This window comes from Podarcis liolepis, assembly GCF_965112155.1.
Source record: "Podarcis liolepis genome assembly, chromosome: 5".
In the NCBI taxonomy this organism is placed as follows: domain Eukaryota; kingdom Metazoa; phylum Chordata; class Lepidosauria; order Squamata; family Lacertidae; genus Podarcis; species Podarcis liolepis.
In genome coordinates, this window is record NC_139556.1 from 28,945,061 (window position 1) to 28,965,402 (window position 20,342).

Here is a 20,342-nt window from a genome sequence, read left to right on the forward strand (position 1 = left end):
CATCGACATCAGTAGACTAAAACAGACTTAAATCACTCCAGCTTCCCACAGGAAGCTCTGCATCTGAATTCCACCTGCTGGGGCCATTCTCAGCTTTGCACATGCCTTCATAATAATGGTAATACAGTGGTACCTCGGGTTAAGTACTTAATTCATTCCGGAGGTCCGTTCTTAACCTGAAACTGTTCTTAACCTGAAGCACCACTTTAGCTAATGGGGCTTCCCACTGCTGCGCGATTTCTGTTCTCATCCTGAAGCAAAGTTCTTAACCAGAGGTACTATTTCTGTGTTAGCGGAGTCTGTAGCCTGAAGCGTCTGTAACCCGAGGTACCACTGTACGATGATTAGGTTACTTGTCCTGATTTATTCCACTTTGCATTTTGCAAAAAAACAAAAAAGCCAACCTCATCTGTCTCATCATGCAGCATAACCCTCATTGTTAATTGAAGAAAAAATATGAAGTGGACGTGATTTCCTTCTGGTTGGGATACAGCTTATAATGGAAGCCTAAGAAACTCACACTCAAGGGAATACCCGACACTCACAACTTAACAGAATGGGGGGAAATTAAGTGTTTTAAGCAGTTTGGTAACACAGGATCAAACGCATCACTTAACTATGAGTGTGTAAAAGGTATCAGTGTAATGAAGCTATTAGCTCAGCATTAGCTTCATTAGTGTTGCACTCTGTGGCACTGAGGGAGATCAATGACGCTGCTATTTAAAATTACAGGAAAAGGGATGGAATCTAGCAAGCCTGATTTCCATTCAAGCCCCATTCATTTCATTGAGGCTTCCACAGGAACAGCTCCTGGCAGACTGCACTTTACAGGGCAAATCTACACTGCCAGCTTACACAAGCTTAACCCAACTTCCTTCTCCCTAGAGAAAACTGAGGACTAGGGTAGTGGGGCTGGGGTATTTGCTACAGTTCCAGGGATGCTTTCAGGGAGGTGATGGCTGTTAAGACTTGGGTAAAACCCATTTTGTGTATTCTATAGCAGTCCTGTGCACCTCTCCCAGATGTTGCAGGACTACAACTCCCATCATCCCTGACCTTTGTCCATGCTGGTGGGGGATTATGGGAACTAAAGTCCAACAACTGTCCACTCCTGCTCTTAGGAAATTAGTTGCTTTTCTGGTAAGGTTCAAGACAATATTAAATATCAGACTTTCAGCATCTAGCTGAATTTGACCCTCCTTCAAGCACTATTGAGAAATGACTCCAAGTGCTAAAAGAATTATTATTATTATTATTATTATTATTATTATTATTATTATTATTATTTATACCCCGCCCATCTGGCTGAGTCTCCCCAGCCACTCTGGACGGCTCCCAATCAGATGTTAAAAACAGTACAGCATTAAATATTAAAAACTTCCCTAAACTTCCCTAAGAAACATTTTCCCCCTGTGTCTTCCACCAAATTTATTGGTGGAAGAGAAATGACCTATCCTACAGACTGTAGCTGATAGCTGTGTGTACCTTTAAGCTGTTTCCGACTTTTGGCCAAGTCGTTCATCCATTTCATTACTTCGGGATTCGATATTTTGTCAGCGTGAGAAGGCTGGACAGGAAAGAACAAGGGGGAAATCAGGTGGTTAGACTGTGGCTGTTGTTATTCATACAGCTCTCATTATTAATGGGCAAAGTTGCCCACATATATTCTGCATTTATTAACCCAGAATATATAATGTTCCAGCTGACATCTGGATTGTGGTCCAGGCTGGGTCAAAAGTAATTTAACTGCCAAACTCTAATATACACTGATGGCATCCAAACCCCACTAGAGTCTAAATGGCAAAAATGACTTACCTGCCCTTTCACCAGCCTCTGTAATAAGACTGCACATTGCTGCTCCCTAACCTTGCTAGTGCCCAGGTGACTACTGGCTCTCTTTGCTTAACGTGGCAAGTGTATCTGATAACCAGCACCTGAGTATTTGTGACATCATTGCTTAACTAGCCAAGACCTTTATGAGGTCACTTGTAGTTATGAGGTCACTTGCAGCCATCAACACTAGTGGCTGCCATGTCTCTCACCAACATAAATACTAGTAAAGCAGATTTGCATTTGCTTTGGACCCAGGAAACAACAAGAAACAAACATAATTTAATCCAGGCACATAAACACTGTGACCCAGCAAGTCAAATGCAGTCTCATCCACCTCATCAAACACCACAGAGACAGGGTGGTTTCTCACCCGATAATTCTTCTCTTGCTCAAACTTTTCTTCATATTTCCTGATTTTCCTCTTAAGACTTTGCAGGTGCTTTGTGAGTTGTGCTATCGTCTGTGGCTCTTTGCAGTCATCACAGCTACCTCTGGAAGAACTTCTTGGCCTACAAAGGTAGAAGTTACGAAAATGTCCTAAATGTGAAATTGCTTTGCAGGATTAGGTCTACAACTGCAATGGAGTGATGGGACTCTGGTGGAGGTGAGGGGGGGGGGGGGTTAGACCATGAAGGAGGGTGATGGGGGAGGGATAATAACAGAGAGAAGGAGAAACAGAGGAGTGGTATGCCTGGTCTGGCCTGCTTGTTCCTTGAAAAGCTATGGAATCTGCTGAAAGTAGGAAGTGAAGCTTTTCATGGAAATGAGGACAGTCACCTGCTAATGTCTACACATCAAGCTGCTGTTAAAGACACATAGCCACAGTGCTTAGTTCAGAAGTTGACAACCCCATTCACCAGTTGGGCAGGTCTGCTTTAAATCCCAAAAGTCCACCTGGCACCATGATTTCTATACTCTTCAAGGGTGTGGTTAGCAAAACAGGGGCTGGAGTTGGAAACCTCTTTCTATGTGTGTCTGTGCTGGGATAGAAGAAAGGAATACAGTGGGGATGGGAACCTGTGACCTTCCAGAGGTTACTGATGAGAGGTTACTCTCATCGTCCCTGACCATTGGCCTGTCAGGAGCTCATCCTACACTCGAGTAGGACCCTGGTAGAGTCACATGCCTGACTGGCATGTTCTCCCCCTCCTGGTCGTTCATTCGGGAGCTTCAAAAGCTTTCTTCAGCCCGAACATCAAAGCGACCAATGCCATCAGCACACTTAGAGATCCGCAGAGTCTTTGCAGCTTGTGTAACAGACCTCAGCAACTCAGCATTTTGGCTGATCTACTTTATTTACATATAAACACACACGGAGCACTGCAACATGGCTCCCTCTCTCTCGAGCATCAGACAGCAAAGATAAAGAACATAGGACACTAGTCCCACTTCACGGAACTCAGTAACACAAACATCCTGTCTTCGTCACTTCCCACTTTGTGGAGTCAAAACATACACCGTCATGAGATAGAAAAAAATCCCATGACTGCAATCATGGAGCAAGAATTCTAACATGGCCATGCTGGCTGAGGAAGATGGGGATTTGGAGGGCACCAGGTCCCCCCACCCCTGCACTGAAGAATCAGGAAAGTGAAGAGGAATAAGACAGAGCATAAGAAGGAAGGATGATCTCCACTTGATCCAGCATTGGTCCTCAGTTGGCTATAGCGATGGGGATGCCCCAGGAAGGGGAACAAGTGATCAGTCCAGGGCTCTCCAGCAGTATCTGAAAGCACCTAAGATTTTTAAAGAGACTGCTCAGACATGTGGCAGTGCTATTCTCAGATTTGATTGGCAGAGGGACAGAATATTTAAGGGCCACCAATGTATATTTAATATTTTAAAGTGTTTTTTTAAATTAAAAAACAACACCACATCTCCCAATATTATTATTTCACTTCCTCTTGAGAGAACCCAGCTCTTCGTTTTGCATCCTAGGCCAAGCTCATTCACACTGCATGCCTCTTGCATACTCACCAAATAATAGATAAAAATAGGAACACATTTTATAACATCTCTGTTCTCTTACCATGAACCTCTGCCTCAGCCCCATAGTTCTGATGCTTCTATTCAACCTGCTCCATGATGTATCCTTTTACTCTGCAATAGCCTGCCTACCATGGATCGAAAGTAACAACACTGACTTCCATTATAGGGTTATTATAAAGATTTCACCTAGATAATGTATATGAAGCACTTGGAACACTTGAAAGTGCTATGCAAATATTACATATTATCAGTGCTTTTCTTTAAAAAAATGTTTAGGGGGTCTCTCATTTTCCTACTCGTATTGAAATACTGCCCCTCAATGAGGCCAAACTTAGATACACAAAATGTTTAGGGGTGTGCGTCCCCCCAGAAAAAAAACATTGCATATTATTATTAGCCAAGATTGTGCTTGTGGCACAATTAAGCTCGTCTATTTTATCTTTAAATAAATGGTTGTTATCAGCCATTCAAAACATATCTCAGCAGTGTGTGTGTGCGCGCACAGAGTAATTCCACTGTAGCTGAACATTTGGGGGGCTAGCCGTACTCCAAATCTAGACCTGTTTAAGTTATTACCTTTCCCCAGAGAACCCTGGGAATTGAGGTTCTGTGAGCAGGGGGCTAACAAAATTCTCACCACCAGCTACAATTCCCAGGGTTCTTTGGAGGAAGTTTCCACTTGTTTCACTCTGGAAAGGGTTATCATATTGTAGAGTTGGCAGGGACCATGTGGGTCATCTAGTACAACCCCCTGCAATGCAAGAATCTTTTGCCCAAGGTGGGGCTCGAACCCACAACCCTGATATTAAGAGTCTCATGCTCTACCATCTGAGCTATCCGCACATCATCATCATCGTTTGGTGTTTGCTATTTAATAGGTGGGAGGAAAGCATCAGATATATATTAGAGAGAAACATTAATGGCCACGCAGAGGCAGCCCTGGGAAATAAAACATGTCTTAGCTTACATCATGAACAGTTGAGCACTTGGTGGAGAAGGAGCTGATTCAGGGTCTAAATTAAATCTCTGGCTTTGGCTAAAAATAGAGCAGCGAGGAGACAGCAGAGGATTATCTCCATCAGTAATGTGATACAGCAGCCTGCTGGTCCCTAAGGAATGGTGGTCTTCATGTCCATTGTCTGCATCTGCCTGGCCCTCTTTGTAGACTTGTGCAGGCTCTGCAATGACAAGATGAATTTAACAGGCATTTAGAAGGGCAAAGCTCATTAGCTGCACACGTTAAAAGAGCCTCTGAGGTTCATCAGTGCTCCCCGGAGGAAGTTGTGACGTGACATAGCGGAAAAGGGATGTAAGCATATACCAAGAGAAGGTTGTGCGCATCAAAAATAAATAGTTTAAAAGAAAAACTTTAAGAATGACATCCTAACAAACTTACTGGAAGGAAGTCCTATGGAACCCAGTGGTATCTAATTCTGAGTTAACATGCTTAGGGCAAGGCCACATGGTGAATATTGGAAGAATAAATTGCCAGTTGCATGCAGGACAAGGCACATGCAAAGATGCTGCTTGGCTGTAGAGACTGAGGAACAGCCATACCTCAGTGGACTGGAGTCAGGGTTGACATTAATGAAACTTTCTAGCAGCAGTAAGGCCTAAGTGAATAAATCTTTCTATTATACTTCCTGAGATAATCGTTTTCTCACACTCTTAAAATACTATGTGTTCATGAATCCTGACGCAGTACTAAAAAGGTTATATGCTAGCTATATCAGGCAGTCCTTGGGCCTAAGTAGCTTCCTATAAAGAGATGAATGGGATTGCCTACATCCACCAAAGAACCTCTAAAGTAGGGTTGCCAAATTTTGAAGAGCAAAAAAGAGGGCACATTTGCTGACTTCTTCTTTTAACTAGGGATCGCTATTATGACTACCCATGAAAAGGAGGGCATGCCCTGGAAAAAGAGGACAACCCTACTTTAAAATGGGTTGTATGACTCTTTTCAAAATATTACAAAACATCAAACAAATGAGCCATGTAATAATAAAATGGGGGGGGGGCTTTTTACCCCTATCAGTTTCTTTCAGAGCACGCGAAGCGTAATTTGTATCTAAAGTTAAAACAGCTGGATCAAAACAATATTTTAGGCTAAATAGATGGCATTTGCAATTCATGTATTTAGTAGTAGTAGTATTTATTAGATTTTTACTGCACCCTTCCTCCCAGTAGCCCATAGTGGCAAACAACAAAACAAACTCTCTCTCTCTCTATATATATATATATATATATAAGGATTAAAGAGCTTGCAAGCTTCTAATAAATCTCTTTAAAGGGGGAAAAACACACACTAATGAATAGTGCTGCATTCTGGCAGACATCATGAGGAGCGAATCTGACCTAGTTTTCTTTCCCCTGACTTCTAAACTGTATTGACTGACAGCTTCTATAATTTATGATCATGGATCAATCACCACTCACACAATCCACCCAAGATAGATTTTATATTTACATTAAAACGAAAGGGCAAGTTTTCCTTTTCATATAAAGTCTGCCTATTGTTAACATTCTAGTTGGTCTTTAAAAGATGGCGTATGGGGTGAACCAGCACTTTGACACTTGGGGTGCATATGTATTTTCCTGGGAAACTATGCTTGTGTGTTTAATCATAAACAGATCCATACACCTGAGATGAGAGATAAGTGAGCTAAGACCTGTAGGAGTAGTTTGTACACTATGCATAGGAAATAACAGGGACACAATACTGACATTACAGAACAACACATCATGGAGGCCTGAATCCAGAGATTATTGCTATACTCTCCACCAAACAGGTGCTCCACATTTCAGTTTGGTCATTCAAAGGTGGAGAGGGAGAAGGAAAAAGAGGGTACTTGGAATCAACCCCCTTTCGACACACACAAAGCTGATAGCACCGTGGTTATGCACACGTCCGTGCTTCAATACATTTGAACACCCACGTTCAGCAAGGAAGCACAGTGTAAGCAGCATTGCAGTTTCCTACCCAGTAGTACCTTTGCACCTGCGAAGGGAGCGGTCCAGAAGAGGGTCCACAGGCAGACACTCATTTGTCTGCACAAGGCAACCTTCCTGCATTGTGTGCTGTGCTCTGTTTTACATGCATTCTCAGGTAAGAACTTTTATTTTGCCTGCTCAGCTTTTAATCCTCTGCAGCCAAAAGCAGCTCACCAGACAAGCCAGAATGGGACACCTCTCCTGTTTCTTCAGTCCCAAGAAAGGGGTGTTGAGTTTCGCCAGCACATGTGATTGTGGAGTTACAATCCACCTGTGGCTAACCTGTGGCCCTCCAGAGGTTGTAGAGTTCCAACTCCCATCAGCCATGTTGGGAGTTTCAATCCAGCGTGAAGCGGACTTTCAGCCAGGCTGAAAGATCTGGGAATTATGCAAGTGCAGAATAGTTGCTGTGAGCTGTACACAATGTAGATGCTGCATGGCAACCACTTTAAACCGCTCTGTGGGGTGGGACAAAAGCAGTTGCCCCACAGAGGCAGTCAATGCAGGTAATATTTTATGGAAGCCTATCATATGCTCCAGCCATGAATCTGCTTCTTCAAATAGGTTTGTGATCAGAACATGTACAGAGAAAGCAGGTCTTCCACAACAGGCTCCCCACATGGTTGAATTCACCCTGCCAGCCACACGCAATGACCTGCCGGCGAGTCTGACAACTGCCCTGTTATTGCAGAACCAGGCTGGACGCAAAACCAAGCATACGTGACTGGTAACTGAACAACAAGATCATTTGCAAGCTGTGCAGCTCTGTATTAAGGCAAGGCTAATCAGGTTGGGGCAAAGGGAGGAGTTGGCTTCTTATGACGAATATTGTACCCTCGCTTTTGTATATTCACATGGCTTTTCTTAACTGATTTAATGGCTCGGCCCTAAGTTTGGTTCAATTGGCAAACAAAGGCCTAGGGTGAAATCAACTCCCTCAGCACAATGTCCACAAGCCATTTTGTTATGCTCCAAATATACGAAGATCAAGACTGGGGTTATTTTCCTTTATTTTATAGATCCTGAACTTTGATGCAAAGCTTTTCCAGTGAGATCTGTGCCTCCGAGCTCATGAACAAGAGAAGTCCACAATTCTCAAAACAGGGAAGTGCAGGGGAGTTGCGGGTGGCCAGTTGGAAAATAAAATCCTTCCAGTTCCAGTGCAACTTAAGAATAACTTACAAATGTACTAGCCCTGGAACAATGATCCTCATGGACACAAGAGAATGAATTCAGGGGAGATGTGCATTGGCTGCTTTTGAATGTGTGTGTGCTGGAGCAGCCGACAGCCTACCCTCCAAATGTTGTTGAACTACAACTCCCATCATCCCCAGTCAGCACGGCCAATAGTTAGAGCTATAGTCCAACATCTGGGCAGCATTACATTGGCTATGCCTGGTGCGTGGACTGAATTTTGCCATATCAGAGGAAGGCCGACCTTGGGCATGGAGGACGGTGGCTTCTTTCTTTCACCCCGAATTGATCTACTCAGCAATTTTAAAAGCAGAGTGGCTTGGGTCTCTTTTATATATCTTAAACCAAGACAAAATAGGGGATGCTGATGGAAGCAGCTGGATGCATCTTCCTTTCTTTGCCTTAACTGGGGCACATCTAATGAGGATCTCTCTAGCCCTTGAGAGCTATAGAGTTTTTGCACCAGTGGCTTTTAAGGATGTGAAATGCATCTCAAACGGTAGAACTGCCAAACTAATTTGAGAGATTCTTAGAAAGAGATGGGTTAGCCTTTGCAAAATGACCGAGAATAAAAAGCTTTTGAAATAAGCTCTTTTGCTACAGTCACTTTATTTATCTATAAAAATTACCTTGGGATTAGGCCATGTAATACTGACCCATTTGCCTTAATGGAGACCACACACGGTCTGCAGATTTTAAGCTTGCCTATAACTCATCTGCTTGCTATACTGGTCTTGCTAACTATGACCCACTTTCATGCACAGCGATTTGCCTTCTGCCTGAACCCAGGAATCCATCTCATGCCATCTGCGTGATTACAAGCTCTGAATTGACAGAAAAGAATCCCAAGCTTCAAATCCATTTATTTCCAACAGTTGATTTTGAGCTAGAGAGGAAAGGGGAGGAATGGACAAAAAAAGGATGCACACACAAAAAAAATAGTGTGTTTGATGAGCAAGTCATTGGTGATGAAAATTAATGTGTGGCTTTTAAGTCTTCCACTTGCTCTGCTCAGGCAATCAATCTGCAATCAATAACAGAATGGGGAAATCAACAATGGCCTGGCAAAAGTGTGCGAGTGTGTGTGCTGGAGTTGGGGGAACGCAGGCAACAGACTAACCATCACTGAAAAAGAGTACATGTTAGCACAATCCTAACAGTAGAACATAATCAGAAGTGAAATGGCTGGAAACCTACAAAAACCAATTTTGTGTGAAAATGAAGGAACTGGCCAAATTTAAGACAGTGCTCTTCCCCAAAGTAATCAGTATTTATATGAATCATAACACAAACAAAATGGCATTTGGCTTTCTTTCATTTCTCCTCTCACAGTCACACACGTGTGTGTGTGTGTGTGTGTGTGTGTGTGTGTGTGTGTGTGTATGACTGTATTAACTTTTATTTAATCAATAATAATAATAATAATAATAATAATAATAATAATAATAAAACACTTGTGCCCCCAAATTATGCCTCAGCCCTCCGTGCTGTTTGAAGGGGGGGGCCTGCAATTTATTAGGTCACGATGTATGCCACTGAGTAGCCTCTATAATCAGAAACAAGGACAGCCCATTAACAAAGACCTTCTCTTACCTCCACAACTCTCCCCATCAACTTGCACACTGCTGGTTGGGATCGATGAAGCGGCTGGGTCTTTTGAAGCCGGCAGCTGTGGTGTTTCTTCCTGGTTCGGCAGAAATGCAGAGCAGAGGTCAGTTTCAAGGGCTTGCAGCTTCAGCAAAGAATTCTGCAGGCAAAAACAGAACATTGGGGTAGATGGAGAGCGAGGGAATGGCAAGGATCAAGTCTTCAGCTCCTTGGGGCTGTCTGCAGGAAAGGCTGCTCCTCCTCGCAGCTCAGGAAAAGTGAATTAACTGCTGCTTAGACATGCCAAACTCCTTATGCGCCTTCGTTTCCTCCATCTATTTAACTGATCTGGATTATTTATGACACAAGGGAAAGATCATCTCATCAGCAAAAAAGAAGAAAAGATTTGTTCCTGAAAGCCAGTCTGAGAAGCTGGAGGCTTTGCTCTCGGAGCAAAAAATGCCATGTAAGGATTTTACAGGTTGTGCTGATTGCAGGGCCCAGTGGCATTAAGCCCCTCCCCCTTTTCCATTCATAAAAAAGGGGGAGAATAAAATCCCTCCATAGCATATTTTGCAATACATTGCAGAAAGTAAAGGGTTACATTTCTAGACTCCTCTTTTTTTCCGTCTTTTTTTTTCTTTGAGCAGAGGGTTGGCTTTTCATTTCCCATCCTGCCCAGGGCAAAATTAACAGATCTTTGTCATTCGCTGCAAACAAATCAATGACGGCAAAGGCTCTTTATCTCTTAGCAGCTCCTCCAGCTCCTGTTTCACGCTTGATCCATTTCTCATTCCCAGTCTTGAATACAGAGTGCAGTATTCTAGCCTCATAATCTGACACAAGCATCTTGCTGGGATGCAAGCATTCCCACAGCCCTAATCATTCATGGACCGAGGAGGTGACGAAAGTCCGTGTGTAGGCCATGAAAATACAATTTCTCCCCCACCCCCAAATACAGGGTGGAATGCAAAAGAGTTCATACCCTCTGAGCAGGTAACAATCCAAGATAAAGCAAAATAAGAAGAGCTTGTCAACGCTAAGGCATAAACGAGCATGGCTCCAAAAATGTGTGACCTCATATTTCTACAGCTTACATTTGATTTTAATTTGATTGATTGATTGATTGATTTGCATTCATACCCCAACTCTCCTCTACAGAGCTCAAGGTAGCAACCACAGTTCTGGGCTTCCCGATTTTACCCTCACAACAACCCTATCAGAAAAGTTAAGCTGAAAGACAGTGGCTGACCCAAGGTCACCCAGGGAGCTTCACAGCTGAGTGGGGGATTGAACCCTTGTCTCCCAAGGCCCTCATCCAGCAATCTAACCACTATACCACACTGGCTCTTAAACTGCAGACAGGCAAGTGACAGCCCAGGGAGAGGGATACAGGAGCTCAATCCAGCAATATCTTTATCTGAACCTAGAACCTCTTATACTGTATGCAAATATACCCTCAGCTAGAGTTCAGTTTTGTTTGCATTATAATGAGAAACCACCTAATCTGCATTTCCTGACCCTTATTTGAACCAAAACCCAGGTATCGTTAGAAATTCACACTTCTCTGAATTTTGTGATACAGTTCTATCACTAAACAGTGTATGCAAAAATGTGTGTATCTGGAGAAAGTATATATGAAAATGCAGATTTTAGTGAAAATGTGCAAAAATGTGTTGTTACATTAGTGAAAAATGTTTGCAGAGACGTGTTATATTAATGAAAATTGCATTAAAATGTGTTTATTAGGAGAAATTCACATGAAAGCACCGGTAAATTTTCATGATTCTTTTTTCAATGTAAATTGCTGGAGAAATGTGGAGAACTGGATTTAAGAATGGAAAAATGAGAAACCAAGAGAAACCAACATTGATAAGATTCATCCATCCCTACCCTACACCAATGTTTCTCAGACTTCTGATAACTGCCAGGTATTTTCTGAATCAAAGCTGGAAGAGACACTTCATATATTCCTCTTACGGGGGGGGGGGGAGAAAAAGGTTTAACTTTTAGAGTGTGCAAGAGTGACAAATGCACACCCTCACAGGAGTTTAGCTTCTGGGTTTCTGCATGAACCACTTGTCCTGCAAATATCTCCTTCTCCTCCTCAGGCAAATAACTTGTGCCCCTTCTCTGCACCGGGAAGAACTGAACAAACCAAACTGCATTCTACACAAAAGACATTGCACCATCACCCATCCAGCAGAGGCAGACAGGAAGAAGGCAAGGCCAGAACATTCAGCATTAGAACTTCCCTCATCCAGAGATACAGGGTGGCTTTTGGCTCATAGGAGGGTTAAATGATTTAATTCATTTTGTTTCAAGAACTTCTATGTTGCCTTTCATCAGGCAGGGAGGGCATTGTTTCCAGGGCAGGGTGCAGTGCTGTAAAATAACTAACAACCCAGCAGCAAAATTTGAAGCAACGCAACACAATCTACAGAGGGTAAATCCACAGCATAGCCTAAAATGCTTCTTCATGGATCACTGCCTTGCTGTGGCGAAAGGGCTTGAATAACTCAGAGAAGCTATGCCGTGCAGGGCCACCCAAGATGGACAGGTCACAGTGGAGAGTTTTGACCAAACGTGATCCACTTGAAGCAGGAACCGGCAAGCCACTCCAGTATCCCTGCCAAGAAAACTCCATGGACAAAGACAACAGGCATATAAAAATGCTTAGGTGAAGGAGAAAAAAACCTGCCATCTGGAATATAAATAGTATTAATTTAGGCACCAGTTGGGTTTCTGTGGGGAGCTCCTTTAAGTGGGTACCACAGCCAAAAATACCCTTCCCCCTCCCCACCCTCCAAACTAACTTCTGGTGATGAGGGCACCCAGAAAAGGGGATTGGTTGGTAACTGGGGTTGTGGTCACTGACCCCTAACCTCTCTCCAGCACCATCTGTTTTTGGGGAGCGTTGCTTCCTATGTGACTTTGAACCCATATAGTGCGGAGTTCTAAGTCATGCAAGGAACCCACCCATATAGAGAATGCACACTACTTCAGATTTCTCCCCTCCAATGGGTGATGTGTAGAGAAACCAGCAAGGGCAGTCCTGCAGTCGTAATACTGCAAGTGAGGATGTTTAAATGGGGATTGATGGAGCAGTCTTTCTGGGATGTTTCTCTGCTGATCTTCCCATTGGAAATCCCCGCTAAACTTCTTACAAAGGAAGAAGGACAGGATCACACTTCAAAACGACCTTGACAGATTAGAGAACTGGGCAAAAGCAAACAAGATGAATTTTAACAGGGAGAAATGTAAAGTATTGCACTTGGGCAAAAAAAATGAGAGGCACAAATACAAGATGGGTGACACCTGGCTTGAGAGCAGTACATGTGAAAAGGATCTAGGAGTCTTGGTTGGCCACAAACTTGACATGAGCCAACAGTGTGACGCGGCAGATAAAAAAGCTAATGCAATTCTGGGCTGCATCAATAGGAGCATAGCATCTAGATCAAGGGAAGTAATAGTGCCACTGTATTCTGCTCTGGTCAGACCTCACCTGGAGTACTGTGTCCAGTTCTGGGCACCACAATTCAAGAAGGACACTGACAAACTGGAACGTGTCCAGAGGAGGGCAACCAAAATGGTCCAAGGCCTGGAAACGATGCCTTATGAGGAACGGCTAAGGGAGCTGGGCATGTTTAGCCTGGAGAAGAGGAGGTTAAGGGGTGATATGATAGCCATGTTCAAATATATAAAAGGATGTCACATAGAGGAGGGAGAAAGGTTGTTTTCTGCTGCTCCAGAGAAGCGGACACGGAGCAATGGATCCAAACTACAAGAAAGAAGATTCCACCTAAACATTAGGAAGAACTTCCTGACAGTAAGAGCTGTTCGACAGTGGAATTTGCTGCCAAGGAGTGTGGTGTAGTCTCCTTCTTTGGAGGTCTTTAAGCAGAGCCTTGACAACCATATTTCAGGAGTGCTCTGATGGTGTTTCCTGCTTGGCAGGGGGTTGGACTCGATGGCCCTTGTGGTCTCTTCCAACTCTATGATTCTATGATTCAAACCATAGAGCTCCCCAGAACAGTTTGTACATCACTGCCCTGGGAGGCATCAAGAGAATAAGCACGGATATGTCTGAAATATCTCTCTCATTTGGCTGACCATACAGAAGCAATTAACTCCTTCATCAAGAGGAAAATACACTCCTCAATTTAGAATAATCCTACATATATATATTTGTTCCATAATTAACAGCTGGCACTCTTTACTAACTATGGTACAAAACTGCCCAAGCAGACTAATGTGTTAAAAACTGGGTGGTCAGTGCTGTTTTTAGCAATGCCGATGCTGTAATATACTCATTTTTAGAAAAATTAAATCAGCTCTAAATATATATTTTCCCCATCTGTTGCAGGCATGAGGTTTCCAGCAGATTTCCAGCTACCGTTGAGGGATTTGAAATAAAAATATATTTTTTAAAAATATATTTTTAAACATGACCTTGATAGCGACTTGGCATACAGAACCAATATAAATAACTGCAAACCATCAAGTCTGAAATCTCCCATTTCTTACTGTTTCCTCTTTTCAGGGGGATGGGCCAATGAAGTGCTATCGAAAGGTGGAGGAAAGCTGTTCCAAAGGTGAACCCCTGGAAAATAAGCCATTCTCCTAATGTACACATTTACTTCATATGCCTGAGCCACAACAGCATTAAGAACGTAAGAAGGGTCTTGCTGGATCAACTAAAGGCCTCTCCAGTCTAGCATGGCATTTCCCACAGCAGAACGTCAGATGCCTCTGGGAAGCCATCAAGCATAGCATGGCCACAATTGCATTCTCCTGCTATTTCCTAGAAAACGGTATTCAGAGGAATGGCGCCTCTCAACCCGAAGCTTCAATATCAATCACTTGCAGCCATTGGCAAGACATATCATTCCTCCTCCTGCCCTGATTCGCTGATAAAAGTTGGCAGCTCCAGACCTTGAGGGGAACTACGTTTAAAGAGCTGTGCACAAGACAAAAATCTACCAGGTACAACTCTTCCCCTCACTGCAGCACTATGGAGGGGAAAAGTCACTTGTAGCAAAATTCTGCTTTCTTTATGACTCTTACAGCACAGTCCTACTACGTGTGTTTGTTCAGAAGCAGGTCCCACAGCATTCAGCCAATATCCCACAGCCAATATGTGTGCGTAAGATTGCAGGTCTTTAAAAAATGCTTTATTTTGGTTTCTAGATATATATTTTTTCAAATCTTAAATTAGGTTCTCCACATTTCCACCGTAGTTTGCGGTCCTCAGGAAAATTCATCAGCCCTTTAGTGTGGGTATCTCCTAATATAAATATGTTTGTGTGCAATTTTGCCTTACATTCATATATTGACAGAGCAGTTTTCTTAATATAATGTCCTCTGCGGTATTTACAACAATATATCCATTTCTATGTACACTCCAGAAAATGAAGGGATGCATTTTTTAGTATATTGCTTGGCAGGAGAAGTGCACTGCAAGATTCAGAGGAGTGTGGATGTCAAAGAATGACTGTCTTTTTGTTGTCCTATTGTTTTGGGAAATGTGAATTAGGTACGCTCACCTTTAAATGTGAACTGAATTGAATTTATCACCCATCCCTAGCTTTGACACCTCCTTTCACTCATTCATCACTACCACTCATGGCTTCCAAATGTCTCCTGCTTCCTGAAATGGCTCCACCCATTTTCCCTCGCTGCCTCTTATGTCTGGAATGGCCTCCCAGAATGCCTCTGTGTTACCAGCTTTCTTATTTCCTTTAAACCATCCTCAAAACCCACCATTTCAAGGAAGCCTTTGGGTCAACCTCCTACTCCCTGTATCTTTCTGCAACTAAGGTCACATCCACACCATACAGTGGTGCCTCGCAAGACGAAATTAATCCATTCCGTGAGTCTCTTCGTCTAGCGGTTTTTTCGTCTTGCGAAGCAACCCTATTAGCAGCTTAGCGGATTAGCGCTATTAGCGGTTTAGCGGCTATTAAAAGCTTAGCGGCTATTAAAGGCTTAGCGGATTAGCGGCTAAAAGGCTATTAGCGGCTTAGCGGCTTAGAAAAAAGGGGGGGAAGCGGGGAAAAATCAGAACACTCGCAAGACGTTTTCGTCTTGCAAAGCAAGCCCATAGGGAAAATCGTCTTGCGAAGCAGCTCAAAAACGGAAAACCCTTTCGTCTAGCGGGTTTTCCGTCTTGCGAGGCATTCGTCTTGCGGGGCACCACTGTACATGTAAAACACATTTAAGGCACGTGACTTCTGCTGCCCCCCAAAGAATCTTGGGAACTGTAGTCAGTTAAGGGTGCTGGGGATTGCAGCTCTGTGATGAGTAAAATACAGTTCTCAAGATTCTTGGAGCGGGGGACAATGTGCTGTAAATATATAGTGTGTGTGTGTGACCTAAGCAAAAGGGCATGTAATAGAAAAGACAACATGTTCTTCTCTCATTTGCACAGTGTTGTTTCCATGTGTCTGTTTTAGATGGCAGGCCTCTTTGGAAAGGGAGCTGTCACACCTGTTCATTTGCATATATGGTGCTAAATAAATTAATAATAATAATATATCTCCCTTCCAGGCTCAAACTGGCCTCACACTGACTCTTTCTATGTAGGCTGAATACGGAAGTCTTTGGAAGGACCTCAGAAAGCCAAGTTTAATCAAATAGGGTTTTTTTTAATAAAGTCAGCACACAATGAAATACGTAACAATGAAAGGGCCATTTCTATTACTAGTCACTAGGCTTTTATTAAACACTAGGCTTTACTTTAAACACACACAGCATCCTTTCAAGGAAAGCAACATTTCAAAAGAAGGAAGGTGGTAGATTCAGAGTCTATTTAGGTGTTGGTTGTTGGGAGTGCAGGGGGGGGGGAGACATCAAAGAGAACACATCTTTGCCTACCTCTATTTATCCAGAAAGAAATTGCTATGGTTTTTATATGTGATAAACAAGGAAACTGTCAACATCTGTTAAGATGGGAAAAGGAGGGGGAGAAAACACACTGCCATTTCCAGTCAGCCATTTCCTTTGTGCGCAGAACAAACCAACAGCGGTGAAACACAAAGAGACTCGTGTTTTGTTTGTTACAGGCCACTGCTGAACCAGCTATGCAGAAATTGTTTTATTCGGGCATGGCATAAGGGCTATAGCTATTTTTCCTTATTTACTAAAGAAATGTCCCTCTTGCTGATGGGCGATGAAGAACCTGTTTATTGCAAGGGCCTCTGGAGGGGCCGTGCATCTCCTCACACAGAACCACCTTATTTTCCCCCAACAGAACTTAATGGGGGGGGCTTTGTAAATTGAACTGATGTCCATCTCCGTAGCCCTGCCCCTTTGCTTTCGAAGACCCAGCCTGGGTTGTGTCTTTTGGTCACACTGCAACACTGGTAGAGAAACTCTGGCCCTCCAGAGCTCCTGCAACCAATCGGAAGCCGCATCGGACTTTCGGCTTCCAAAAATAGTTCGCAAACCGGAACAGTCACTTCTGGGTTTGCAGTGTTCGGGAGCCAAAACATTCAAGAACTAAGCTGTTTGAAAACCAAGGTATGACTGTCTATGCAACTTGGGCTGCAATCCTAACCCCTTTTACCTGAGAGTAAGCTCCTTTGAATTCAGTGGGATTGACTTCTGAGCAGACATGGTTGGGACTGCACCCTTTACTCAGCTATCCAAGCCCCTTGCCAGACCTCCATATATTCCATTTTTGAAACGACCACAGTTTCCAAGCCACCTAATGGCTTGTTGTACACGAACCAACAAATGATGCATCGGCAGCATAGAGGAGGATGGACACAGCAAAGCACAGCTCCAGGACTTTCCCCCACACAAACACAGCAGTAGCAATTCTGTCATCCATCAGAGAGCTGAGGGTAACTGACAGGCCCTCCTTGCTCTCGCAAGCGACTGAGTGGATAACAAGACCTTCAGCTTCTGACTTTCGTTGTGACAGATTAGCATAGAGGACGTCAGAGAATGAGGCATTTGTTACTCTCTTGACTGCCAACAAATCCACAGAGATCAACACTGCTTTCAGATGCTCTTTGAGGGTGTGGCTATGTGGGCTGTCAGGATGAGGGCTTACACTTCCAAATTTACCACTACATCCCTGGCCCTACATTCTTGGTGCAACTGTGTGAAGCCACTCATCTGAATTATTTGTGCACTTGGCCTTCAATCTTGGATTGCTATTGATGGCTTAATGAGCTGCACCTTGTCTCCAGTCTAAGCCACTCCACATGATTCTTCTGTCTAGCAGACAGCTCATTTAGACTATAACATTTCTGGACTTCAGCTACTGATCCCGGTAAACAACAGACCAAACGGAAAGGCGGATCCAAATAAAGCAGGGAAAGGCTCCGCAGTATACTAAATTGCAAGAGTGGGCTCTTGAAGGCAACTCGTTCACTTAATGCACGTCAGAATATGATTCACAAGCAGAACTGTGGCAGCAATCACGCTCTTTTCAAAGGCATCATTTTGACTTATATTTCATCCGAAACTCTTTGTTCCATTTAAGTGCTTGCAAAGCAATATTGCGAGAGTCTGCGGAACTGGGAGCAGAAGCATCATTGTCAAGGCAGGATGTATTCTGCAATTACACCACCTAAGCACAGGACTTGTGCTGGGTACAGACGCAAGCAGTAAGAAATCATAAGCTTTCACTTCTTTTTTTAAAACGGATGTTTCCGGCCCTTAAGATAGCTTGAAAGTGGGTGGACGCTGCCTGGCAAAACACCAGATGTTAGAGAAGGGAGAAAGAATAAGACTTCTAGCTATTTCAAGATGGATTTCAATACTCTTGGATAGTGCTTTGCCCCCATGAAGTATATAAACCAAGCAAGTGTGCTATTTCTTTTAAAGAAGTGTTTCATTAATTCAATTTTGCATTCCATGCTTCTGTGCTCATAACCTAGACTATCCACTACCATTAAGCTACACATATTACAACACATGCATAAAAGTGGAGTGTTTCTGAATTTCCTTACCACCCGTTTTGCTGTACCCTTAAAGAAATGTAGGAGATCTATGAATCTGCCCTTTCCCCACAATTTCTAAGGTCGATAACTGAACGTTTGTTTTGCATTTGCCGATTTCTCACAAAATGAAATACATTTTTATTTGGTGCTGAGAAATACCAGCAAGCCCAGAATGCTGCGTGTGTTATACAAGTTGCAGAACTATAAAGATTTTCTTGGCACTGAATTTAAGTTAACATGGTGCATGATTTGGATTTTTCTGCTCAAGCCCAATGTCTAGGGTAGGGGAAATACTGTGGTGCCACAGGGACCTCTCCATTTAAAGCAGAGGCTTTTGAGGGTAGAGATGCACCTGCAGACTATATACACCAAACTTTTGAGCCCAAAGTTTCTCAAAGTATATCCCTGGTGGTCAACAAGCTCCATTTAGGGGCTCAATGGAAAGGTCGGCAACAGCTAAGGATATTTCTAATTGGCCCAGAACTTGATTTATTTTTTACGATGGTGATGATGATGGTCAAAGTCAGACTATCAAACTAGCATTAAGGTCCTGGCCTAGGGCCAGTGATTTTCATAATATGGTGCATTCTACTAATTATTCCTTTTTATAAAATGTACCAGTTAAGGGGCCCCTTCTTTGTAGCATGGCCTGGGAAGGGCACATAATTTTCATAATACATACCTGGTTTGGTGTTAGTTATGAACTCAGTGCTGAAGGGGTGGTGTATTTTATTTTTTCTTATTCGTTGCACTAGAGAGTACCTTTTTAAAATATGAGTTACCTATATGCTTTTTTGAGGGGGGGACCAAAAGGGGGGGGAGGTGATGTGTCCTATGAAAAAGAAGTTTGAGAAGTGCTGCTTTGGCCCATAGTGGTCCTGCGCCCACAACTGCATTACAGGCAGGGCAAATCTAGAGCAGGGTTCAGTTGTGCCAGATCACTCCTATTTTATTATGCATGCTTGCCACAATGCTGAATCTGGTGCAAATATGCCTTTAGTCAACCTCCTTCATGATGGTAGTCTTGCCCAGGGCAATAGTAGTACACTGTTATGATCATCAGAGCATAAATTCGCTCAATTATATCCTCTTGGCCTAATATGTTTCCCACTGCCTGATCAAGTAGGCAATCTTATCATTATATTTTAAAAAGCTTCTCAGATTTACCCTTCAGCAAGACATTTTGATCCTACTGTTTTGCTAGTCACCAGTCTTGATTTTCTTTCATTATAGTTTTGCCTCTTTTGTTCTTCTACGCTCTGCTATTATCAGCACATAACATCTGCACGTCCTCCCCTCAGCTTAACAAGGTCTCTCGTCTACCTTGAGCAATCTTGCCCTTGTACCTTTACAATGCTCTAAGCTTACAAATGCTTCTGATTTTCAAAGGCATCTCAGTTTTCAGAATACAACCAAACCAGAACCATAAACAAGTAGTGGCGGCTAATTTATCTGCATGCGTGTCACATCACAAGGTGGGTGGCATGGCAACGCATAACTCATGGTTTGTATGGTGCGTAATTTCACAAAAGGAGGCCATCCCAGGACTAATTTTGAACCACACGTAATTCAAAACAGCACAAGGGAAACCAAGTTACAGGAGTGCAAAGGGCTTGTCCGCACCTCTCTTTGACCTGCCACTTTCGCCTGGAGAAACCCATGGTTTACTACTGAATCGGACCAAATAGCAATTGGGTGGTTCCACAGATTGCCATTTGTTCCAATTCAGGAGTAAGGAGTGTGTTTTCCAGGGGAAAGTTGTGGGGCAAACATAAAACTGTTCAGAAAGCATGG

The 20,342-nt window shown here is 43.2% G+C and overlaps 1 protein-coding gene and 1 long non-coding RNA gene across 2 annotated transcripts in view; one reads left to right on the plus strand and one right to left on the minus strand.

The window, feature by feature from the left end:
* The window catches only part of FAM13C (family with sequence similarity 13 member C), a 72,062-nt gene that overhangs the window by 24,875 nt on the left and 26,845 nt on the right, over positions 1 to 20,342 (minus strand). The window contains exons 6-9 of the mRNA XM_083502651.1: positions 9,601 to 9,754; positions 4,790 to 5,000; positions 2,204 to 2,342; positions 1,486 to 1,567 (exon numbers count right to left, since the gene is read on the minus strand). Of these exons, the coding sequence (XP_083358777.1) occupies positions 1,486 to 1,567; positions 2,204 to 2,342; positions 4,790 to 5,000; positions 9,601 to 9,754 (586 nt within the window). The remainder of the gene's footprint in view (positions 1 to 1,485; positions 1,568 to 2,203; positions 2,343 to 4,789; positions 5,001 to 9,600; positions 9,755 to 20,342) is intronic.
* Positions 2,213 to 8,891, plus strand: LOC310706666. Its single transcript, XR_014526030.1, has 3 exons — positions 2,213 to 2,350; positions 7,378 to 7,540; positions 8,772 to 8,891. It is a non-coding gene; the product is annotated as an uncharacterized lncRNA (long non-coding RNA).